This window comes from Xenopus tropicalis, chromosome 5 (genome assembly GCF_000004195.4).
Source record: "Xenopus tropicalis strain Nigerian chromosome 5, UCB_Xtro_10.0, whole genome shotgun sequence".
NCBI classification, from domain to species: domain Eukaryota; kingdom Metazoa; phylum Chordata; class Amphibia; order Anura; family Pipidae; genus Xenopus; species Xenopus tropicalis.
The window spans coordinates 161,900,349-161,925,410 of record NC_030681.2 but is presented as its reverse complement, the minus strand read 5'-3'; the positions used below and the strand labels follow the sequence as shown (position 1 = coordinate 161,925,410).

The following is a 25,062-nucleotide window of genomic DNA, read 5'->3' as shown; positions in this document are numbered from 1 at the left end:
GGTATTTATATAAACTATAGTAGGGTTTCTGTAGCAAACACCCCAGCTGTACCGGTGCAGGAATGGCTGCCCCCGGGGCTACACAGCGGGGTATTTATATAAACTATAGTAGGGTTTCTGTAGCAAACACACCAGCTGTACCAGTGCAGGATAAATACATTTTTATTCTTGGTGTTACTGTCCCTTTAATGTCAGTAACAGGGTTTCTGAATGTGGCTTTGAGTACTGACTCGTTCCCTACAATTTGGAAAACAAAATGGCGCCTCTCCTGTGCGAATCCTTCAGCCATTAACCCTGCGAGACCCCCAATACTAGAAACAGACATGGGCATCTTTCCTCTGCGATAGGGAAAGAACCTTCCACCTTTAGAAAAAGAAAATCATTTCTTTAATGTTCTGTGACATTGTGTGTATTCTGCTATAGATATTGATCAGTTCTACGTCGCCATTTGCCACTACGGGGGGCCGGAGTCTTGTACAGGACAACAGGATCTAAACTATAAGGAGCGTCCGACCCTCCTCAGTCAGTCAGTAATAGAACTAAACGTAACAATAATCATTTGAAAAGGAGTGATAATTCTACGCACTGTGCAATGTGCCCGGAGGGAATGGCTTTCAAATTCTAGAAAGGCTTGTGTCACATGACTAAAGGAGAGGCTTCTCCACAAAACATGGGATTGGGTTCTAGGCTGTTCTAGGCTCTCTATGTTCACTGAAGCCAGTTGGCGTCACATTGTTCCAGTGCCGCACTCAGCGACCAACGTCTAGCAGGGCATCAAGTTCCTTATTCAAAGGGCAATTTCAATTCACTTTTCCTTTTTAAAGTGAGTTCTACAGTGTCGGCGCAGGCTGCTCAGGAACCCAAAGCTCCTCCCACATTTGGAACAAGAAAATGGTTTCTCTCCCGTGTGAATTCTAATATGCCTCTTGAGTTCGGACTGGCACAGAAAGTACTTGCTGCAGTGAGAACACGAAAGAGGCTTCTTCTCCTCGTGCGTTCGTAGGTGCCTGCTAAGGTCGCCCTCGCACTCGAAGCCCCTCCCACATTCGGGGCAAGAGAAGGCTATATTTCCGTCGTGAGTTCTAAGGTGTTGGTGAAGGTCGCTCTCAAAGCCAAAGTCCTTCCCACACTGGGCGCAAGGGAAGAGCGTTTCCCCCACGTGGGTCGGACCGTGCCTGTACGGTTTCCTGACGGAGTGGATCCTCAAGTGGTTGTTCAGGTGGCTCTGGAGCGCGAAGCACTTGCCGCAGTGACCGCAGGAGAACTGCTCCTTCCTCGTGTGGAGGGCGAAATGGCGCCGCAGGCTGCTCAGGAACCCGAAGCAGCGGCCGCACTCGGAACAGGCGAAGGGTTTCTCCCCTGTGTGGATAATGAGGTGCCTGTTGCAGTCGCTCTGGGAACGGAAGCCCTTGCCGCAGACGGAGCAGCAGAAGGGCCGCCCCCCCGCGTGGCCCCTCATGTGTCTGTGCAGGTCGATCTGATGCACGAAACACACGCCGCACTCACAGCACAAGAACGCCTTGGTCCCCGTGTGGATCCTTAGGTGCTGGAATAGGTCCCTCTGACTCTCAAAGCATTTCCCACATTCGTAACAAGTGAAGCTTTGCGCTTCTGCCTGCAGGGGGGGCACCTTAGTATATAGAGTGCAATTTACCCCCGGCGAGCAGTCGCTCAGGCTGGAGCCCATAATGCCAGCAGGTGAGTCCGTGCCACGTAGGTCTGTGTTACAATCCACATTTTCTTCCCAAAGAGCCGCGTCGCCATTACTGCCATCCGATGGTGAGCAGTGGGGTGAATGCTGATCTATAGAAATGTCAGTATTTGGGGGGCTTCCTTTGCCCCCAATGGCTGCCCCCCCGACTAACGTCCGATATGTAGAAGAGTGGAACCCCATATCATCGGTTGGTTGGTGCTTTCCCTGTATCTGCCCTGCACCGGCATCGAATTCTTCATCCAATGAACACAGCTCCTCTTTAATGTCATCTGATGTATCATTGGCCGACAGGCTGCCATTTATGCTGGATCCCGTATCAGCAGATGGATCTCTATCCGGTCTCGGTTCTGTAAGGAAAACAATGCTGCAATCAGAACCTTCATCTTCCTCCCATGGAACCTGTTCCTCTTTGAGTCCAGTTGACGCATCGTTTCCTGATGAGCGGAGACCGTAACCGGGCGCCACAATATCAGTAGGTGGGATTGGTCCCTTTATCCGGATCTCCAGTGGTTTAACATTTGAATCTGAATTGTCTCCCAGTTCCCATAGCAACGGTTCCCCATAACCACTTCCTGATTGGTCATTTGCTTCCACGATACCGGTCGGTTGGACCAATCCCTGTGTCTGTTCTGTAAGGGAAAAAATCCGACAGTCAGACTCCTCCCCTCCCGATGCTGCCGCTTCCCTGTTACCCCCATGAGAGATGCAGTTGGTCGGTGTTTGGGGATCAGTTGGGGCAATGTCAGGGTTTGGGGGGTCTCCTTCTTCTGCCCCAGTCTTGTCTGGTTCCTTTGCTTTGCCCAGACCTGCCCCCACAGCAGGTTTACTGGCACTGCCATCTCCATGGGCACAGCCTGGCAAAGATACAATGGCACAATTCTCATATTTCTATCATTAAATTCTACATTATAAGCCCAGTTACACCGCGTGCTGATATTCTGTATTACTGGGTAATTGGGTTTATTACTAGGCAGCCCCGGTACTGTTCCAGTTAATAAGCCCAGTTACACGCGGTGCTGATATTCTGTATTACTGGGTAATTGGGTTTATTACTAGGCAGCCCCGGTACTGTTCCAGTTAATAAGCCCAGTTACACGCGGTGCCGATATTCTGTATTACTGGGTAATTGGGTTTATTACTAGGCAGCCCCGGTACTGTTCCAGTTAATAAGCCCAGTAACGCGGTGCCGATATTCTGTATTACTGGGTAATTGGGTTATTACTAGGCAGCCCCGGTACTGTTCCAGTTAATAAGCCCAGTTACACGCGGTGCTGGTATTTCTGTATTACTGGTGAATTGGGTTTATTACTAGGCAGCCCCCGGTACTGTTCCAGTAATAAGCCCAGTTACACGCGGTGCTGATATTCTGTATACTGGGTAATTGGGTTATTTACTAGGCAGCCCGGTACTGTCCAGTTAATAAGCCCAGTTACACGCGGGTGCTGATTCTGTATTACTGGGTAATTGGGTTTATTACTAGGCAGCCCCGGTACTGTTCCAGTTAATAACCCAGTTACACGCGTGCTGATATTCTGTAATTACTGGGTAATTGGGTTTATTACTAGCACCCCGGTACTGTTCCAGTTAATAAGCCCAGTTACACGCGGTGCTGATATTCTGTTTTACTGGTAATTGGGTTTATTACTAGGCAGCCCCGGTACTGTTCCAGTTAATAAGCCCAGTTACACGCGGTGCTGATATTCTGTATTACTGGGTAATTGGGTTTATTACTAGGCACCCCGGTACGTGCCAGTTAATAAGCCCAGTTACACGCGGTGCCGATATTCTGTATTACTGGGTAATTGGTTTATTACTAGGCAGCCCCGGTACTGTTCCAGTTAATAAGCCCAGTTACACGCCGGTGCCGATATTCGTATTACTGGTAATTGGGTTTATTACTAGGCAGCCCCGTACTGTTCCAGTTAATAAGCCCAGTTACACGCGGTGCGTAATTCTGTATTACTGGGTAATTGGGTTTATTACTAGGCAGCCCCGGTACTGTTCCAGTTAATAAGCCCAGTTACACACGGTGCTGATACTGTATTACTGGGTAATTGGGTTATTACTAGGCAGCCCCGGTACTGTTCCAGTTAATAAGCCAGTTACACGCGTGTGCTGATATTCTGTATTACTGGGTAATTGGGTTTATTACTAGGCAGCCCCGGTACTGTTCCAGTTAATAACCCAGTTACACGCGGTGCTGATATCTGTATTACTGGTAATTGGGTTTATTACTAGGCAGCCCCGGTACTGTTCCAGTTAATAAGCCCAGTTACACACGCGTGCTGCGATATTCTGTATTACTGGGTAATTGGGTTTATTACTAGGCAGCCCCGTACTGTTCCAGTTAATAAGCCCAGTTACACGCGGTGCTGATATTCTGTATTACTGGGTAATGGGTTATTACTAGGCAGCCCCGGTTCTGTTCCAGTTAATAAGCCCAGTTACACGCGGTGCTGATATTCTGTATTACTGGGTAATTGGGTTTATTACTAGCAGCCCGGTACTGTTCCAGTTAATAAGCCCAGTTACACGCGGTGCTGATATTCTGTATTACTGGGTAATTGTTTTATTACTAGCAGCCCCGGTTCTGTTCCAGTTAATAAGCCCAGTTACACGCGGTGCTGATATTCTGTATTACTGGGTAATTGGTTTATTACTAGGCAGCCCCGGTACTGTTCCAGTTAATAAGCCCAGTTACACGCTGCGTGCTGATATTCTGTATTACTGGGTAATTGGGTTTATTACTAGCAGCCCCGTACTGTCCAGTAATAAGCCCAGTTACACGCGGTGCTGATATTCTGTATTACTGGGTAATTGGGTTTATTACTAGGCAGCCCCGGACTGTTCCAGTTAATAAGCCCAGTTACACGCGGTGCTGAATTCTGTATTACTGGGTAATTGGTTTATTACTAGGCAGCCCCGGTTCTGTTCCAGTTAATAAGCCCAGTTACAACGCGGTGCTGATATTCTGTATTACTGGGTAATTGGGTTTATTACTAGGCAGCCCCGGTACTGTCAGTTAATAAGCCCAGTTACACCGGTGCTGATATTTCTGTATTACTGGGTAATTGGTTTATTACTAGGCAGCCCCGGTACTGTTCCAGTTAATAAGCCAGTTACACGCGGTGCTGATATTCTGTATTTACTGGGTAATTGGGTTTATTACTAGGCAGCCCCGGTACTGTCCAGTTAATAAGCCAGTTACACGCGGTGCTGATATTCTGTATTACTGTTAATTGGGTTTATTACCACAGCCCCGGTACTGTTCCAGTTAATAAGCCCTTTACACGCGTGCTGAATTCTGTATTACTGGGGTAATTGGGTTTATTACTAGGCAACCCCGGTACTGTTCCAGTAATAAGCCCAGTTACACGCGGTGCTGATATTCTGTATTTACTGTAATTGGGTTTTATTACTAGGCAGCCGGACTGTTCCAGTTAATAAGCCCAGTTACAGCGCGGTGCTGATATTCTGTATTACTGGGTAATTGGGTTTTATTACTAGGCAGCCCCGGTACTGTTTCCAGTTAATAAGCCCAGTTACACGCGGTGCTGATATTCTGTATTACTGGGTAATTTGTTATTACATGGCAGCCCCGGTACTGTTCCATGTAATAAGCCCAGTTACACGCGGTGCTGATATTCTGTATTACTGGGTAATTGGGTTTATTACTAGGCAGCCCCGGTACTGTTCAGTTAATAAGCCCAGTTACACGCGGTGCTGATATTCTGTATTACTGGGTAATTGGTTTATTACTAGGCAGCCCGGTACTGTTCCAGTTAATAAGCCCAGTTACACGCGGTGCTGATATCTGTATTATGGGTAATTGGGTTTTATACTAGGCAAGCCCCGGTAACTGTTCCAGTTAATAAGCCCAGTTACACGCGGTGCTGATATTCTGTATTTACTGGGTAATTGGGTTTATTACTAGGCAGCCCCCGGTACTGTTCCAGTTAATAAGCCCAGTTACACGCGTGCTGATATTCTGTATTACTTGGTAATTGGGTTTATTACTAGCAGCCCCGGTACTGTTCCAGTTAATAAGCCCAGTTACACGCGGTGCTGATATTCTGTATTACTGGGTAATTGGGTTTATTAACTAGGGCAGCCCCCGTACTGTTCCAGTTAATAAGCCCAGTTACACGCGGCTGCTGATATTCTGTATTACTGGTAATTGGGTTTATTACTAGGCAGCCCGGTACTGTTCCAGTTAATAAGCCCAGTTACACGCGGTGCTGATATTCTGTATTACTGGGTAATTGGGTTTATTACTAGGCAGCCCCGGTACTGTTCCAGTTAATAAGCCCAGTTACACGCGGTGCTGATATTCTGTATTACTGGGTAATTGGTTATTACTAGGCAGCCGCCGGGTACTGTTCCAGTTAATAAGCCAGTACACGCGGTGTGATTCCCTGGGAATATTACTAGGCAGCCCCGGGTACTGTCCAGTAATAAGCCCAGTACACGCGGTGCTGATATTCTGTATTACTGGAAATGGGTTTATTACTAGGCAGCTCCCGGTACTGTCCAGTTAATAAGCCCAGTTTACACGCGTGCTGATATTCTGTATTACTGGGTAATTGGGTTTATTACTAGGCAGCCCCGGTTCTGTTCCAGTTAATAAGCCCAGTTACACGCGGTGCTGATATTCTGTATTACTGGGTAATTGGGTTATTACTAGGCAGCCCCGGTACTGTTCCAGTAATAAGCCCAGTTACACGCGGTGCTGATATTCTGTATTACTGGGTAATTGGGTTTATTACTACGGCAGCCCGGTACTGTTCCAGTTAATAAGCCCAGTTACACGCGGTGCTGATATTCGGACCCTAAAACATTACTCACCCAGTGGGCGGAGCTGCTGCCGGTCTCCTATCACTTCCCTGTATCGGTTTTGGTTCCCTTTAAATACTGCCACTCCTCCAAGGAGAAATAGAGGGAGACGTCCTCACACCTTATGGCAACCTGGCACACACAATGTTACAGTCACCCCAGCCAGAGAAAGGGGGGTCATACGCTGTTACTAAGCAAACAAGGGATTGGGGGCCGCACCCACCTCTCCAGTCAGCAGCTGGATGATGTTGGAGATGAGTTCCAGGATCCTCTTGTGCATTTTCCTTCTGTAGGGCGGAGCCAGGGGCATGCAGGGCCCCACAGTTGGGTCACATTGGTGCCTGCAGGCTCCTCCCAACATACAGTCAGTGCAGGTCTGTGGGGGGCGCCATCACCCTGACTTCTTTGTAACAGTGTAGCCCTGTATATTGGGGAGAGGATTAGGGACCCCTGTACTGCCCCCCCTCCCCTCCCTCCCCAGTCAGCTGTCTCACTGCCCCCCTCCCCTCCCTCCCTCCCAGTCAGCTGTCTCACTGCCCACACTCACCTCCCCCCTCCCCAGTCAGCTGTCTCACTGCCCCACTCACCTCCTCCCCCCAGTCAGCTGTCTCACTGCCCCACTCACCTCCCTCCCCTCCCAGTCAGCTGTCTCACTGCCCCACTCACAGTGCCACTCCCCTCCCAGTCAGCTGTCTCACTGCCCCACTCACATGCCCCCTCCCCTCCCAGTCAGCTGTCTCACTGCCCCACTCACAGTGCCACTCCCCTCTCCAGTCAGCTGTCTCACTGCCCCACTTCACAGTGTCCCTCCCCCTCCCCAGTCCACCGCCTCACTGCCCCACTCACAGTGCCCCTCCCCAGTCAGCTGTCTCACTGCCCCACTCACAGCCCTCCCCCTCCCCCAGTCACTGTCTCACTGCCCCTCACAGTGCCCCTCCCCTCAGTCAGCTGCTCACACTGCCCCACTCACAGTGCCCATCCCTCCCCAGTCAGCTGTCTCACTGCCACATCACAGTGCCACTCCCCTCCCCAGTCAGCTGTCTCACTGCCCCACTCACAGTGCCACTCCCTCCCCATCAGCTGTCTCACTGCCCCACTCACAGGTCCCTCCCCTCCCAGTCAGCTGTCTCACTGCCACCACTCACAGTGCCACTCCCCTCCCCAGTCAGCTGTCTCAACTGCCCCACTCACAGTGCCACTTCCCCTCCCCAGTCCCGCTGTCTCACGCCCCACTCACAGCCACTCCCTCCACAGTCAGCTGTCTCACTGCCCCACTCACAGTGCCACTCCCCTCCCAGTCAGCTGTCTCACTGCCCCACTCACAGTGCCCCTCCCCTCCCCAGTCAGCTGTCTCACTGCCCCACTCCACAGTGCCACTCCCCTCCCCAGTCAGCTGTCTCACTGCCCCACTCACAGTGCCACCTCCCCTCACCCAGTCAGCTGTCTCCACTGCCCCACTCACAGTGTCCCTCCCTCCCACAGTGCAACTGCCCACTCACAGGCCACTCACTGCTCCACCACATGCCACACTCACGCCCACTACAGTGCCACCACTGCCCACACTCACAGTGCCCACATCAGCTGTCTCACTGCCCCACTCACAGTGCCCCTCCCCAGCCACTGTCTCCACCCCACTCACAGTGCCACTGCCCTCCCAGTCAGCTGTCTCACTGCCCCACTCACAGTGCCACTCACTGCCCACTCACAGTGCCACTCACTGCCCCACTCGTGCCACTCACTGCCCCACTCACAGTGCCACTCACTGCCCCACTCACTGCCCCACTCACATCCACCCTCCCCACTCACAGTGCCACTCACCTCCCCAGTCAGCAGGTAGATAATCTCCAGTGTGAGACTCAGGATTCTCTGATGCAGCAGATCTGGATCCTGGTTCCCCATCACTGGGTCAGTGGGTTCCTGGGAGATTCCCATTTGGTCCCTGTGGAAGTGACTGACCAGGAAGCGGCATCTGCAATTGAGTGAATAGAGGTTTCTATAGGGCATTATTCCCAGTGATATTCCCCAACCATATTACAGGGCACAGATACAAATCTCCAGATATTCACCCAGTGAATATCACACTATGCGGTACCTATATAAGGGGAGGGGAGGGGAAGGGTAATAGTAACACAAGCCGGTCCCTATATAAGGGGAGGGGGGGGGAATAGAATACCAACCTCCTATATAAGGGGAGGGGGGGGTAATAGTAACACAAGCCGGTCCCTATATAAGGGGGAGGGGGTAATAGTAACACAAGCCGGTCCTATATAGGGGGAGGGGGGTAATAGTAACACAAGCCGGTCCCTATATAGGGGGAGGGGGGGTAATAGTAACACAAGCCGGTCCCTATAGGGGGAGGGGGGTAATAGTAACACAAGCCGGTCCTATATAGGGGGAGGGGGGGTGGGGTAATAGTAACACAAGCCGGTCCTATATAGGGGAGGGGGGTAATAGTAACACAAGCCGGTCCTATATAGGGGAGGGGGGGTGGGGTAATAGTAACACAAGCCGGTCCCTATATAGGGGAGGGGGTAATAGTAACACAAGCCGGTCCCTATATAGGGGGAGGGGGGTAATAGTAACACAAGCCGGTCCTATATAGGGGAGGGGGGGTGGGGTAATAGTAACACAAGCCGGTCCCTATATAGGGGGAGGGGGTAATAGTAACACAAGCCGGTCCCTATATAGGGGGAGGGGGGGTGGGGTAATAGTAACACAAGCCAGTCCCTATATAGGGGGAGGGGGGTAATAGTAACACAAGCCGGTCCCTATATAGGGGGAGGGGGGTAATAGTAACACAAGCCGGTCCCTATATAGGGGGAGGGGGGGTAATAGTAACACAAGCCGGTCCCCTATATAGGGGGAGGGGGGGGGAATAGTAACACAAGCCGGTCCTATATAGGGGGAGGGGGGTAATAGTAACACAAGCCGGTCCCTATATAGGGGGGAGGGGGGGTAATAGTAACACAAGCCGGTCCCTATATAAGGGGAGGGGGGTAATAGTAAACACAAGCCGGTCCCTATATAGGGGGAGGGGGTAATAGTAACACAAGCCGGTCCCTATATAGGGGGAGGGGGGGTAATAGTAACACAAGCCGGTCCCTATATAGGGGGAGGGGGGGGTAATAGTAACACAAGCCGGTCCCTATATAGGGGAGGGGGTGTAATAGTAACACAAAGCCGGTCCCTATATAGGGGAGGGGGGGGTAATAGTAACACAAGCCGGTCCCTATATAGGGGAGGGGGGTAATAGTAACACAAGCCGGTCCTATATAAGGGGGAGGGGGGGTAATAGTAACACAAGCCGGTCCCTATATAGGGGAGGGGGGGGTAATAGTACACAAGCCGGTCCCTATATAGGGGGAGGGGGGTAATAGTAACACAAAGCCGGTCCCTATATAGGGGAGGGGGGGTAATAGAACACAAGCCGGTCCCTATATAAGGGGAGGGGGTAATAGTAACACAAGCCGGTCGCCTATATAAGGGGAGGGGGGTAATAGTAACACAAGCCGGTCCTATATAGGGGGAAGGGGGGTAATAGTAACACAAGCCGGTCCTATATAGGGGGAGGGGGGTAATAGTAACACAAGCCGGTCCCCTAAATAGGGGAGGGGGGGGTAATAGTAACACAAGCCGGTCCCTATATAGGGGGAGGGGGGTAATAGTAACACAGCCGGTCCCTATTATAGGGGGGAGGGGGGGGGGTAATAGTAACACAAGCCGGTCCCTATTAAGGGGAGGGGGGTAATAGTAACACAAGCGGCCTATAGGGGGAGGGGGTAATAGTAACACAAGCTGTCCCTATATAGGGGGAGGGGGTAATAGTAACACAAGCCGGGTCCCTAATATAAGGGGAGGGGGGGGTAATAGTAACACAAGCCGGGTCCCTATATAGGGGGAGGGGGGGGGGTAATAGTAACACAAGCCGGTCCCTATAATAGGGGGAGGGGGTAATAGTAACACAAAGCCGGTCCCTATATAGGGGGAGGGGGGTAATAGTAACACAAGCCGGTCCCTATAATAGGGGGAGGGGGTAATAGTAACACAAGCCGGTCCCTATATAGGGGAGGGGGGTAATAGTAACACAAGCCGGTCCCTATATAGGGGGAGGGGGGTAATAGTAACACAAGCCGGTCCCTATATAGGGGGAGGGGGGTAATAGTAACACAAGCCGGTCCCTAATAAGGGGGAGGGGGGTAATAGTAACACAAGCCGGTCCCTATATAGGGGGAGGGGGGTAATAGTAACACAAGCCGGTCCCTATATAGGGGAGGGGGGGTAATAGTAACACAAGCCGGTCCCTATATAGGGGGAGGGGGGGGTAATAGTAACACAAGCCGGTCCCTATATAGGGGGAGGGGGGGTAATAGTAGTAACACAGCCGGTCCCTATATTAGGGGGAGGGGGGTAATAGTAACACAAGCCGGTCCCTATATAGGGGGAGGGGGGTAATAGTAACACAAGCCGGTCCCTATATAGGGGGAGGGGGGGTAATAGTAACACAAGCCGGTCCTATATAGGGGGAGGGGGGGGTAATAGTAACACAAGCCGGTCCCTATATAGGGGGAGGGGGGTAATAGTAACACAAGCGGTCCCTATATAGGGGGAGGGGGGGTAATAGTAACACAAGCCGGTCCCTATATAGGGGGAGGGGGGTAATAGTAACACAAGCCGGTCCCTATATAGGGGAAGGGGGGGTAATAGTAACACAAGCCGGTCCCTTATATAGGGGAGGGGGGTAATAGTAACACAAGCCGGTCCCTATATAGGGGGAGGGGGGGTAATAGTAACAACAAGCCGGTCCTATATAAGGGGGAGGGGGGGTAATAGTAACACAAGCCGGTCCCTATATAGGGGGAGGGGGGGTAATAGTAACACAGCCGGTCCCTATATAAGGGGAGGGGGGTAATAGTAACACAAGCCGGTCCCTATATAGGGGGAGGGGGGTAATAGTAACACAAGCCGGTCCCTATATAGGGGGAGGGGGGTAATAGTAACACAAGCCGGTCCCTATATAGGGGGAGGGGGGTAATAGTAACACAAGCCGGTCCCTATATAGGGGGAGGGGGGTAATAGTAACACAAGCCGGTCCTATATAGGGGGAGGGGGGGGGTAATAGTAACACAAGCCGGTCCCTATATAAGGGGAGGGGGGTAATAGTAACACAAGCCGGTCCCTATATAGGGGGAGGGGGGTAATAGTAACACAAGCCGGTCCCTATATAGGGGGAGGGGGGTAATAGTAACACAAGCCGGTCCCTATATAAGGGGGAGGGGGGTAATAGTAACACAAGCCGGTCCCTATTAGGGGGAGGGGGGGCGGTAATAGTAACACAAGCCGGTCCCTATATAGGGGAGGGGCGTAATAGTAACACAAGCCGGTCCCTATATAGGGGGAGGGGGGTAAATAGTAACACAAGCCGGTCCCTATATAGGGGGAGGGGGTAATAGTAACACAAGCCGGTCCCTATATAGGGAGAGGTGGTAATAGTAACACAAGCCGGTCCCTATATAGGAGGGAGGGGGGTAATAGTAACACAAGCCGGTCCCTATATAGGGGGAGGGGGGGTAATAGTAACACCAGATAATAGTAACACAAGCCGGTCCCTATATAGGGGGAGGGGGGTAATAGTAACACAAGCCGGTCCCTATATAGGGGGAGGGGGTAATAGTAACACAAGCCGGTCCCTATATAGGGGGAGGGGGGTAATAGTAACACAAGCCGGGTCCCTATATAGGGGGAGGGGGGGTAATAGTAACACAAAGCCGGTCCCTATATAGGGGAGGGGGGTAATAGTAACACAAGCCGGTCCCTATATAGGGGGAGGGGGGTAATAGTAACACAAGCCGGTCCCTATATAGGGGGAGGGGGGTAATAGTAACACAAGCCGGTCCCTATATAGGGGGAGGGGGGGTAATAGTAACACAAGCCGGTCCCTATATAGGGGGAGGGGGGGTAATAGTAACACAAGCCGGTCCCTATATAGGGGGAGGGGGTAATAGTAACACAAGCCGGTCCCTATATAGGGAGGAGGGGGGTAATAGTAACACAAGCCGGTCCCTATATAGGGGGAGGGGGGTAATAGTAACACAAGCCGGTCCCTATATAGGGGAGGGGGGTAATAGTAACAAAGCCGGTCCCTATATAGGGGAGGGGGGGTAATAGTAACACAAGCCGGTCCCTATATAGGGGGAGGGGGGGGTAAATAGTAACACAAGCCGGTCCCTATATAAGGGGAGGGGGGGGTAATAGTAACACAGCCAGGTCCCTATATAGGGGGAGGGGGGGGTAATAGTAACACAAGCCGGTCCCTATATAGGGGGAGGGGGGTAATAGTAACACAAGCCGGTCCTATATAGGGGGAGGGGGGTAATAGTAACACAAGCCGGTCCCTATATAGGGGGAGGGGGGTAATAGTAACACAAGCCGGTCCCTATATAGGGGGAGGGGGGTAATAGTAACACAAGCCGGTCCCTATATAGGGGGAGGGGGGTAATAGTAACACAAGCCGGTCCCTATATAGGGGAGGGGGGTAATAGTAACACAAGCCGGTCCCTATATAGGGGGAGGGGGGGTAATAGTAACACAAGCCGGTCCCTATATAGGGGGAGGGGGTAATAGTAACACAAGCCGGTCCCTATATAGGGGAGGGGGGTAATAGTAACACAAGCCGGTCCCTATATAGGGGGAGGGGGGTAATAGTAACACAAGCCGGTCCCTATATAGGGGGAGGGGGGGTAATAGTAACACAAGCCGGTCCCTATATAGGGGAGGGGGGGGTAATAGTAACACAAGCCGGTCCCTATATAGGGGGAGGGGGGTAATAGTAACACAAAGCCGTCCCTATATAGGGGGAGGGGGGGTAATAGTAACACAAGCCGGTCCCTATATAGGGGGAGGGGGGTAATAGTAACAACAAGCCGGTCCCTATATAGGGGAGGGGGGGTAATAGTAACACAAGCCGGTCCCTATATAGGGGGGAGGGGGGTAATAGTAACACAAGCCGGTCCCTATATAGGGGGAGGGGGGTAATAGTAACACAAGCCGGTCCCTATATAGGGGGAGGGGGGTAATAGTAACACAAGCCGGTCCCTATATAGGGGGAGGGGTAATAGTAACACAAGCCGCGTTCCTATATAGGGGGAGGGGGGTAATAGTAACACAAGCCGGTCCCTATATAAGGGGAGGGGGGTAATAGTAACACAAGCCGGTCCCTATATAGGGGGAGGGGGGTAATAGTAACACAAGCCGGTCCTATATAAGGGAGGGGGGTAATAGTAACACAAGCCGGTCCTATATAAGGGGAGGGGGGTAATAGTAACACAAAGCCGGTCCCTATATAAGGGGAGGGGGGTAATAGTAACACAAGCCGGTCCCTATATAGGGGGAGGGGGGTAATAGTAACACAAGCCGGTCCCTATATAAGGGGAGGGGGGTAATAGTAACACAAGCCGGTCCCTATATAAGGGAGAGGGGGGTAATAGTAACACAAGCCGGTCCCTATATAGGGGAGGGGGTAATAGTAACACAAGCCGGTCCCTATATAAGGGGAGGGGGGTAATAGTAACACAAGCCGGTCCCTATATAGGGGGAGGGGGGTAATAGTAACACAAGCCGGTAAGTACCGAATCTCAGGTCAGTTGGCTCCTCAGAAACACGCTCATTATTCTGTATTTACAGGCGGCTCCGACTAACTCCACTTCCGGGTACTGCGTTCCAAGCCTCCCTCCCAAAAGTCGGAATCAATAATCAGAAAACTTCACTTCCGTTATTAGCGTGCCAAGCCTCTGTCTGATGCGGATAGCGAAGCGTCTGATTGGAGATCAGTTGGTTCCCATTCATGCGTTCCAAGCGCGTACCCGCCATCATCCAATCAAACTTGCCTCATGTTGGTAGCGCCCTGCCCCATGTATAACCAACTCCCGGGCACTTCTACCCCTCTAACTGGGGGCGTTCCCTCCTGCTGTGCGGGTAACTGGGGGCGTTCCCTCCTGCTGTGCGGGTAACTGGGGGCGTTCCCTCCCTGCTGTGCGGGTAACTGGGGGCGTTCCCTCCTGCTGTGCGGGTAACTGGGGGCGTTCCCTCCTGCTGTGCGGGTAACTGGGGGCGTTCCCTCCCTGCTGTGCGGGTAACTGGGGGCGTTCCCTCCTGCTGTGCGGGTAACTGGGGGCGTTCCCTCCCTGCTGTGCGGGTAACTGGGGGCGTTCCCTCCTGCTGTGCGGGTAACTGGGGGCGTTCCCTCCTGCTGTGCGGGTAACTGGGGGCGTTCCCTCCTGCTGTGCGGGTAACTGGGGGCGTTCCCTCCTGCTGTGCGGGTAACTGGGGCGTTCCCTCCTGCTGTGCGGGTAACTGGGGGCGTTCCCTCCTGCTGTGCGGGTAACTGGGGGCGTTCCCTCCCTGCTGTGCGGGTAACTGGGGGCGTTCCCTCCTGCTGTGCGGGTAACTGGGGGCGTTCCCTCCTGCTGTGCGGGTAACTGGGGGCGTTCCCTCCTGCTGTGCGGGTAACTGGGGGCGTTCCCTCCCTGCTGTGCGGGTAACTGGGGGCGTTCCCTCCCTGCTGTGCGGGTAACTGGGGGCGTTCCCTCCTGCTGTGCGGGTAACTGGGGGCGTTCCCTCCTGCTGTGCGGGTAACTGGGGGCGTTCCCTCCTGCTGTGCGGGTAACTGGGGGCGTTCCCTCCTGCTGTGCGGGTAACTGGGGGCGTTCCCTCCTGCTGTGCGGGTAACTGGGGGCGTTCCCTCCCTGCTGTGCGGGTAACTGGGGGCGTTCCCTCCCTGCTGTGCGGGTAACTGGGGGCGTTCCCTCCCTGCTGTGCGGGTAACTGGGAGCGTTCCCTCCTGCTGTGCGGGTAACTGGGGGCGTTCCCTCCCTGCTGTGCGGGTAACTGGGGGCGTTCCCTCCTGCTGTGCGGGTAACTGGGGGCGTTCCCTCCCTGCTGTGCGGGTAACTGGGGGCGTTCCCTCCCTGCTGTGCGGGTAACTGGGGGCGTTCCCTCCTGCTGTGCGGGTAACTGGGGGCGTTCCCTCCTGCTGTGCGGGTAACTGGGGAGCGTTCCCTCCTGCTGTGCGGGTAACTGGGGGCGTTCCCTCCCTGCTGTGCGGGTAACTGGGGGCGTTCCCTCCTGCTGTGCGGGTAACTGGGGGCGTTCCCTCCCTGCTGTGCGGGTAACTGGGGGCGTTCCCTCCTGCTGTGCGGGTAACTGGGGGCGTTCCCTCCTGCTGTGCGGGTAACTGGGGGCGTTCCCTCCTGCTGTGCGGGTAACTGGGGGCGTTCCCTCCTGCTGTGCAGGTAACTGGGGGCGTTCCCTCCTGCTGTGCGGGTAACTGGGGGCGTTCCCTCCCTGCTGTGCGGGTAACTGGGGGCGTTCCCTCCCTGCTGTGCGGGTAACTGGGGGCGTTCCCTCCTGCTGTGCGGGTAACTGGGGGCGTTCCCTCCTGCTGTGCGGGTAACTGGGGGCGTTCCCTCCTGCTGTGCGGGTAACTGGGGGCGTTCCCTCCTGCTGTGCGGGTAACTGGGGGCGTTCCCTCCTGCTGTGCGGGTAACTGGGGGCGTTCCCTCCCTGCTGTGCGGTAACTGGGGGCGTTCCCTCCCTGCTGTGCGGGTAACTGGGGGCGTTCCCTCCTGCTGTGCGGGTAACTGGGGGCGTTCCCTCCTGCTGTGCGGGTAACTGGGGGCGTTCCCTCCCTGCTGTGCGGGTAACTGGGGGCGTTCCCTCCCTGCTGTGCGGGTAACTGGGAGCGTTCCCTCCTGCTGTGCGGGTAACTGGGGGCGTTCCCTCCCTGCTGTGCGGGTAACTGGGGGCGTTCCCTCCCTGCTGTGCGGGTAACTGGGGGCGTTCCCTCCCTGCTGTGCGGGTAACTGGGGGCGTTCCCTCCTGCTGTGCGGGTACGGGGGTTCCCCTGCTGTGGGGCTGGGGCGTTCCCTCCTGCTGTGCGGGTAACTGGGGGCGTTCCCTCCTGCTGTGCGGGTAACTGGGGGCGTTCCCTCCTGCTGTGCGGGTAACTGGGGGCGTTCCCTCCCTGCTGTGCGGGTAACTGGGGGCGTTCCCTCCTGCTGTGCGGGTAACTGGGGGCGTTCCCTCCCTGCTGTGCGGGTAACTGGGGGCGTTCCCTCCCTGCTGTGCGGGTAACTGGGGCGTTCCCTCCTGCTGTGCGGGTAACTGGGGGCGTTCCCTCCTGCTGTGCGGGTAACTGGGGGCGTTCCCTCCCTGCTGTGCGGGTAACTGGGGGCGTTCCCTCCCTGCTGTGCGGGTAACTGGGGGCGTTCCCTCCTGCTGTGCGGGTAACTGGGGGCGTTCCCTCCTGCTGTGCGGGTAACTGGGGGCGTTCCCTCCTGCTGTGCGGGTAACTGGGGGCGTTCCCTCCTGCTGTGCGGGTAACTGGGGCGTTCCCTCCTGCTGTGCGGGTAACTGGGGGCGTTCCCTCCTGCTGTGCGGGTAACTGGGGGCGTTCCCTCCTGCTGTGCGGGTAACTGGGGCGTTCCCTCCTGCTGTGCGGGTAACTGGAGCGTTCCTCCCTGCTGTGCGGGTAACTGGGGGCGTTCCCTCCTGCTGTGCGGGTAACTGGGGGCGTTCCCTCCCTGCTGTGCGGGTAACTGGGGGCGTTCCCTCCTGCTGTGCGGGTAACTGGGGGCGTTCCCTCCTGCTGTGCGGGTAACTGGGGGCGTTCCTCCTGCTGTGCGGGTAACTGGGGGCGTTCCCTCCCTGCTGTGCGGGGTAACTGGGGGCGTTCCCTCCTGCTGTGCGGGTAACTGGGGGCGTTCCCTCCTGCTGTGCGGGTAACTGGGGGCGTTCCCTCCCTGCTGTGCGGGTAACTGGGGGCGTTCCCTCCCTGCTGTGCGGGTAACTGGGGGCGTTCCCTCCTGCTGTGCGGGTAACTGGGGGCGTTCCCTCCTGCTGTGCGGGTAACTGGGGGCGTTCCCTCCTGCTGTGCGGGTAACTGGGGGCGTTCCCTCCTGCTGTGCGGGTAACTGGGGGCGTTCCCTCCTGCTGTGCGGGTAACTGGGGGCGTTCCCTCCTGCTGTGCGGGTAACTGGGGGCGTTCCCCTCCTGCTGTGCGGGTAACTGGGGGCGTCGGGCGTTCCCTCCCTGCTGTGCGGGTAACTGGGGGCGTTCCCTCCCCTGCTGTGCGGGTAACTGGGGGGCGTTCCCTCCTGCTGTGCGGGTAACTGGGGGCGTTCCCTCCTGCTGTGCGGGTAACTGGGGGCGTTCCCTCCTGCTGTGCGGGTAACTGGGGGCGTTCCCTCCTGCTGTGGCGGGTAACTGGGGGCGTTCCCTCCCTGCTGTGCGGGTAACTGGGGGCGTTCCCTCCTGCTGTGCGGGTAACTGGGGCGTCCCTCCTGCTGTGCGGGTAACTGGGGGCGTTCCCCTCCTGCTGTGCGGGTAACTGGGGGCGTTCGCTCCTGCTGTGCGGGTAACTGGGGGCGTTCCCTCCTGCTGTGGCGGGTAACTGGGGCGTTCCCTCCCTGCTGTGCGGGTAACTGGGGGCGTTCCTCCTGCTGTGCGGGTAACTGGGGGCGTTCCCTCCTGCTGTGCGGGTAACTGGGGGCGTTCCCTCCCTGCTGTGCGGGTAACTGGGGGCGTTCCCTCCCTGCTGTGCGGGGTAAACTGGGGGCGTTCCCTCCTGCTGTGCGGGTAACTGGGGGCGTTCCCTCCCTGCTGTGCGGGTAACTGGGGGCGTTCCCTCCTGCTGTGCGGGTAACTGGGGGCGTTCCCTCCTGCTGTGCGGGTAACTGGGGGGCGTTCCTCCTGCTGTGCGGGTAACTGGGGGCGTTCCCTCCCTGCTGTGCGGGTAACTGGGGGCGTTCCTCCCTGCTGTGCGGGTAACTGGGGGCGTTCCCTCCTCTGTGCGGGTAACTGGGGGCGGTTCCCCTCCTGCTGTGCGGGTAACTGGGGGCGTTCCCTCCTGCTGTGCGGGTAACTGGGGCGTTCCCTCCTGCTGTGCGGGTAACTGGGGGGCGTTCCCTCCCTGCTGTGCGGGTTAACTGGGGGCGTTCCCTCCCTGCTGGCGGGTAACTGGGAGCGTTCCCTCCTGCTGTGCGGGGTAACTGGGGGCGTTCCCTCCTGCTGTGCGGGGTAACTGGGGGCGTTCCCTCCTGCTGTGCGGGTAACTGGGGGCGTTCCCTCCCTGCTGTGCGGGTAACTGGGGGCGTTCCCTCCTGCTGTGCGGGTAACTGGGGGCGTTCCCTCCTGCTGTGCGGGTAACTGGGGGCGTTCCCTCCCTGCTGTGCGGGTAACTGGGGGCGTTCCCTCCTGCTGTGCGGGTAACTGGGGGCGTTCCCTCCTGCTGTGCGGGTAACTGGGGGCGTTTCCCTCCCTGCTGTGCGGGTAACTGGGGGCGTTCCCTCCTGCTGTGCGGGTAACTGGGGGCGTTCCCTCCTGCTGTGCGGGTAACTGGGGGCGTTCCCTCCTGCTGTGCGGGTAACTGGGGGCGTTCCCTCCCTGCTGTGTGGGTAACTGGGGGCGTTCCCTTCTGCTGTGCGGGTAACTGGGGGCGTTCCCTCCCTGCTGTGCGGGTAACTGGGGGCGTTCCCTCCCTGCTGTGCGGGTAACTGGGGGCGTTCCCTCCTGCTGTGCGGGTAACTGGGGGCGTTCCCTCCCTGCTGTGCGGGTAACTGGGGGCGTTCCCTCCTGCTGTGCCGGGTAACTGGGGGCGTTCCCCTCCTGCTGTGCGGGTAACTGGGGGCGTTCCCTCCTGCTGTGCGGGTAACTGGGGGCGTTCCCTCCTGCTGTGCGGGTAACTGGGGGCGTTCCCTCCCTGCTGTGCGGGTAACTGGGGGCGTTCCCTCCCTGCTGCAATGTTACTATAAATGCAGACACCGGGTGCCCAGCGGGATGAATGGCCCCGCCCCCATGTCGCTGCTTCTCTGCTTGGGAAGCGTTAGTGTTTGTATCAAGTGTGTGTAGCGTCTGGGCGACTCCAATCAATCTGCGGCCAAATCTATTGCCCCACTGTGCGTCTAACTAACCCCGACCCATCTGCTTTGTGCTCAGCTGTAATGGGGGGACTGAGGGCAAACTGGTGTTATAATGTACCCCCTACTGTAAATGATAAGGATATTAGCAGTCACTGAGGGGTTCTGTGCCCCCCATATAAAGGCACAAGGCTGCAGGCTGAGTTATACAGGGAACTCTGAGTATCACTCATGTATTATAAGGGATAATGTACCCCCTACTGTAAATGATAAGGATATTAGCAGTCACTGAGGGGTTCTGTGCCCCCCATATAAAGGCACAAGGCTGCAGGCTGAGTTATACAGGGAACTCTGAGTATCACTCATGTATTATAAGGGATAATGTACCCCCTACTGTAAATGATAAGGATATTAGCAGTCACTGAGGGGTTCTGTGCCCCCCATATAAAGGCACAAGGCTGCAGGCTGAGTTATACAGGGAACTCTGAGTATCACTCATGTATTATAAGGGATAATGTACCCCCTACTGTAAATGATAAGGATATTAGCAGTCACTGAGGGGTTCTGTGCCCCCCATATAAAGGCACAAGGCTGCAGGCTGAGTTATACAGGGAACTCTGAGTATCACTCATGTATTATAAGGGATACTGTACCCCCTACTGTAAATGATAAGGATATTAGCAGTCACTGAGGGGTTCTGTGCCCCCCATATAAAGGCACAAGGCTGCAGGCTGAGTTATACAGGGAACTCTGAGTATCACTCATGTATTATAAGGGATAATGTACCCCCTACTGTAAATGATAAGGATATTAGCAGTCACTGAGGGGTTCTGTGCCCCCCATATAAAGGCACAAGGCTGCAGGCTGAGTTATACAGGGAACTCTGAGTATCACTCATGTATTATAAGGGATAATGTACCCCCTACTGTAAATGATAAGGATATTAGCAGTCACTGAGGGGTTCTGTGCCCCCCATATAAAGGCACAAGGCTGCAGAAGGCGCTTGAAGTCACACAGCCAATAAGAAGGCACAATAGTACAGCACACTGAGTAACGATATGTAGGACAGAATGATAGAGCCCAGACCGGAGCTCCTCAGCCCTTACTGACAAGGCGGGACAGACATAGAGCTCCGCCCAGCGCCTGACGCAAGACGTAGTAACCGCGGTGGATGCCGGGGAATGTAGTTCCGACTGTTGCTTCAGCCAGGAAGTCATTTCTGCGCGCTGGATTCTGGGAGGCGTGGGTGCCCACTTTTTATAACCTGTCGCTTCCCCTCCCAGCATGCATCGCGACTGAAAGATGTCAAGTCTGGGGATGGAGAGTGGAACCGGCGAGAAGGATGGGGATCCCGGCAGGGCCCGGGCGCGCAGGTCAGTGGGGGGCGCTTGGCCCATCCGGAAACTTACATCCTGGGGGGGAGAGATGGGGGGTGAGACTGGCACCCAGGGGGCAGAGATGGGGGATATATGGGGGGGTGAGACTGGCACCCAGGGGGCAGAGATGGGGGGTGAGACTGGCACCCAGGGGGCAGAGATGGGGGGGTGAGACTGGCACCCAGGGGGCAGAGATGGGGGGTGAGACTGGCACCCCAGGGGGCAGAGATGGGGGGTGAGACTGGCACCCAGGGGGCAGAGATGGGGGGGTGAGACTGGCACCCAGGGGGCAGAGATGGGGGATATATGGGGGATGAGACTGGCACCCAGGGGGCAGAGATGGGGGATATATGGGAGGGTGAGACTGGCACCCAGGGGGCAGAGATGGGGGATATATGGGGGGGTGAGACTGGCACCCAGGGGGCAGAGATGGGGGATATATGGGAGGGTGAGACTGGCACACAGGGGGCAGAGATGGGGGATATATGGGGGGGTGAGACTGGCACCCAGGGGGCAGAGATGGGGGATATATGGGGGGGTGAGACTGGCACCCAGGGGCAGAGATGGGGGATATATGGGGGGTGAGACTGGCACCCAGGGGGCAGAGATGGGGGATATATGGGGGTGACACTGGCACCCAGGGGGCAGAGATGGGGGATATATGGGGGGTGAGACTGGCACCCAGGGGGCAGAGATGGGGGATATATGGGAGGGGTGACACTGGCACCCAGGGGGGCAGAGATGGGGGATATATGGGGGGTGAGACTGGCACCCAGGGGGCAGAGATGGGGGATATATGGGAGGGTGAGACTGGCACCCAGGGGGCAGAGATGGGGGATATATGGGAGGGTGAGACTGGCACCCAGGGGGCAGAGATGGGGGATATATGGGGGGGTGAGACTGGCACCCAGGGGGCAGAGATGGGGGATATATGGGGGGGTGAGACTGGCACCCCAGGGGGCAGAGATGGGGGATATATGGGGGGTGAGACTGGCACCCAGGGGGCAGAGATGGGGGATATATGGGGGGGTGAGACTGGCACCCAGGGGGCAGAGATGGGGGATATATGGGAGGGTGAGACTGGCACCCAGGGGGCAGAGATGGGGGATATATGGGAGGGTGAGACTGGCACCCAGGGGGCAGAGATGGGGGATATATGGGGGGGTGAGACTGGCACCCAGGGGGCAGAGATGGGGGATATATGGGAGGGGTTAGACTGGCACCCAGGGGGCAGAGATGGGGGATATATGGGAGGGTGAGACTGGCACCCAGGGGGCAGAGATGGGGGATATATGGGGGGTGAGACTGGCACCCAGGGGGCAGAGATGGGGCATATATGGGGGGGTGAGACTGGCACCCAGGGGGCAGAGATGGGGGATATATGGGAGGGTGAGACTGGCACCCAGGGGGCAGAGATGGGGGATATATGGAGGGTGAGACTGGCACCCAGGGGGCAGAGATGGGGGATATATGGAGGGTGAGAACTGGCACCCAGGGGGCAGAGATGGGGGATATATGGGGGTGAGACTGGCACCCAGGGGGCAGAGATGGGGGATATATGGAGGGTGAGACTGGCACCCAGGGGGCAGAGATGGGGGATATATGGAGGGTGAGACTGGCACCCAGGGGGCAGAGATGGGGGATATATGGGAGTGGTGAGACTGGCACCCAGGGGGCAGAGATGGGGGATATATGGGAGGGGTGAGACTGGCACCCAGGGGGCAGAGATGGGGGATATATGGGGGGGTGAGACTGGCACCCAGGGGGCAGAGATGGGGGATATATGGGAGGGGTTAGACTGGCACCCAGGGGGCAGAGATGGGGGATATATGGGTGGGTGAGACTGGCACCCAGGGGGCAGAGATGGGGGATATATGGGAGGGGTGAGACTGGCACCCAGGGGGCAGAGATGGGGGATATATGGGAGGGTGAGACTGGCACCCAGGGGGCAGAGATGGGGGAAATATGGGAGGGTGAGACTGGCACCCAGGGGGCAGAGATGGGGGATATATGGGGGGTGAGACTGGCACCCAGGGGGCAGAGATGGGGGATATATGGGAGGGGTGAGACTGGCACCCAGGGGGCAGAGATGGGGGATATATGGGGGGTGAGACTGGCACCCAGGGGGCAGAGATGGGGGATATATGGGGGGATAGACTGGCACCCAGGGGGCAGAGATGGGGGATATATGGGAGGGTGAGACTGGCACCCAGGGGGCAGAGATGGGGGATATATGGGGGGGTGAGACTGGCACCCAGGGGGCAGAGATGGGGGATATATGGGAGGGAGTGTGAATGTTTGTGACAGGGGACTCCCCTTACAATATAAATAGAGGAGCCGCTGCTTCAGGACCTGCTCTGTGGTGGTACAGATGGCGCTGCCCTATTGGTGGGCACAGGGTTAGCAGAAGGGGCAGTGGCGCTCAGCGTGGGTGCAATGAATGGGGCTTTTGCTGGACGTGCTTTTTGCCTGTTTCTCATTTTCTTGAATTAAATGGCTTTCACTTTCCAACTTCCTGTTCTGCTGAGTCACTTTTTGGGCAGTAAATGATCAAATTACCAGCCCCAGGTGAGGCCCTTAATAATGAGCTGCCCCTTCTCTCAGAGCATAACAAGGGCTCAGTTATGTAGTTAGGAAGGGTTAAACTTGATGGACTTGTGACCTTTTTACTATGATAATATCATTTAAACAAAAATCTGAGACATGAATCCCATTTGTTTTGCTCATGTTGAACCAAAGTGTATCTTGTCCTCTCACTGAGGAGCGGGGCCTGGGGGCCTGGGAGCCTGAGGGACCGACTGGTTTCCTGGAATCTGTTATGGTACCTAGGGATTAGGCCAATGATCAGCTATTGTTTCTCCAGCAATTAAACAGGGATAACAATCTCAGCCTGGCAATTACAGGCCTGTAAGTCTGGCATCTGTATAAGGGACATTTATGTGAATGGCAAAGGGATCCCATTCAGAATTATGTCCTAGAGAATAGCATTATGGGTAGGAATCAGCATGGCCTTGTTACACTAGGCAGCAGCTGCCAGGGCTAACTATATTTCAGTTGTATTTTAAAGGGGCATAGATTCATGGTAGGGGGGGTCTTTCTTCCCCTTCACAGAACTGGCAATGCCCCATCTAGAATATGCTGTGGGTCCGGAGAGGGGCAACTAAGGGCATGGAAGGGCTCAGTTATGGGGAAAGGCTGGCCAAGTTGGGATTGGTTACACTGGCAGACAGGAGAGAGCCAATCAGATTAGAGGAAAGGAGGTTCCATGTTAAGGAGAGTTTATGAGGATTCTCACTGGGTTTATAGTTATGTGTAACTGTCACTGTGTCTGTCCCTTTCCCTTCCCTGCACTGCTGGTTCTGACTCCTGATACAACTCCCCAATACCCATTCATTCCTCATTCTCACTGGGTTTATAGTTATGTGTAACTGTCACTGTGTCTGTCCCTTTCCCTTCCCTGCACTGCTGGTTCTGACTCCTGATACAACTCCCCAATATCCATTCATCCCTCATTCTCACTGGGTTTATAGTTATGTGTAACTGTCACTGTGTCTGTCCCTTTCCCTTCCCTGCACTGCTGGTTCTGACTCCTGATACAACTCCCCAATATCCATTCATTCCTCATTCTCACTGGGTTTATAGTTATGTGTAACTGTCACTGTGTCTGTCCCTTTCCCTTCCCTGCACTGCTGGTTCTGACTCCTGATACAACTCCCCAATATCCATTCATCCCTCATTCTCACTGGGTTTATAGTTATGTGTAACTGTCACTGTGTCTGTCCCTTTCCCTTCCCTGCACTGCTGGTTCTGACTCCTGATACAACTCCCCAATACCCATTCATTCCTCATTCTCACTGGGTTTATAGTTATGTGTAACTGTCACTGTGTCTGTCCCTTTCCCTTCCCTGCACTGCTGGTTCTGACTCCTGATACAACTCCCCAATATCCATTCATTCCTCATTCTCACTGGGTTTATAGTTATGTGTAACTGTCACTGTGTCTGTCCCTTTCCCTTCCCTGCACTGCTGGTTCTGACTCCTGATACAACTCCCCAATATCCATTCATCCCTCATTCTCACTGGGTTTATAGTTATGTGTAACTGTCACTGTGTCTGTCCCTTTCCCTTCCCTGCACTGCTGGTTCTGACTCCTGATACAACTCCCCAATATCCATTCATCCCTCATTCTCACTGGGTTTATAGTTATGTGTAACTGTCACTGTGTCTGT

At 55.4% G+C, this 25,062-nt stretch overlaps 2 protein-coding genes and 1 long non-coding RNA gene across 4 annotated transcripts in view; 1 reads left to right on the top strand and 2 right to left on the bottom strand.

Moving 5' to 3' along the window:
- Window positions 1–364: 364 nt before the first annotated feature.
- LOC116410816 (oocyte zinc finger protein XlCOF8.4-like) lies at window positions 365–6,854 on the bottom strand. Its single transcript, XM_031901941.1, has 2 exons — window positions 6,771–6,854; window positions 365–2,343 (listed from the first exon to the last, which is right to left on the bottom strand). The coding sequence occupies exon 2, from the start codon at window positions 1,892–1,894 to the stop codon at window positions 806–808; it is 1,089 nt and encodes a 362-aa protein (XP_031757801.1). The 5' UTR covers window positions 1,895–2,343; window positions 6,771–6,854; the 3' UTR covers window positions 365–805.
- A 29-nt stretch (window positions 6,855–6,883) lies between these two features.
- LOC116410819 lies at window positions 6,884–14,461 on the bottom strand. The gene is made up of 3 exons (XR_004222651.1): window positions 14,173–14,461; window positions 8,366–8,516; window positions 6,884–6,968 (listed from the first exon to the last, which is right to left on the bottom strand). It is a non-coding gene; the product is annotated as an uncharacterized LOC116410819 (long non-coding RNA).
- A 6,177-nt stretch (window positions 14,462–20,638) lies between these two features.
- Window positions 20,639–25,062, top strand: part of uckl1 (uridine-cytidine kinase 1-like 1) — a 35,924-nt gene continuing 31,500 nt past the window's right edge. The window contains exon 1 of one of the 2 annotated variants that reach the window (XM_031901692.1): window positions 20,639–20,831. In XM_031901692.1, coding sequence (XP_031757552.1) covers window positions 20,761–20,831 — 71 coding nt within the window. In that variant the 5' untranslated portion in view covers window positions 20,639–20,760. 2 annotated transcript variants of the gene reach the window in all.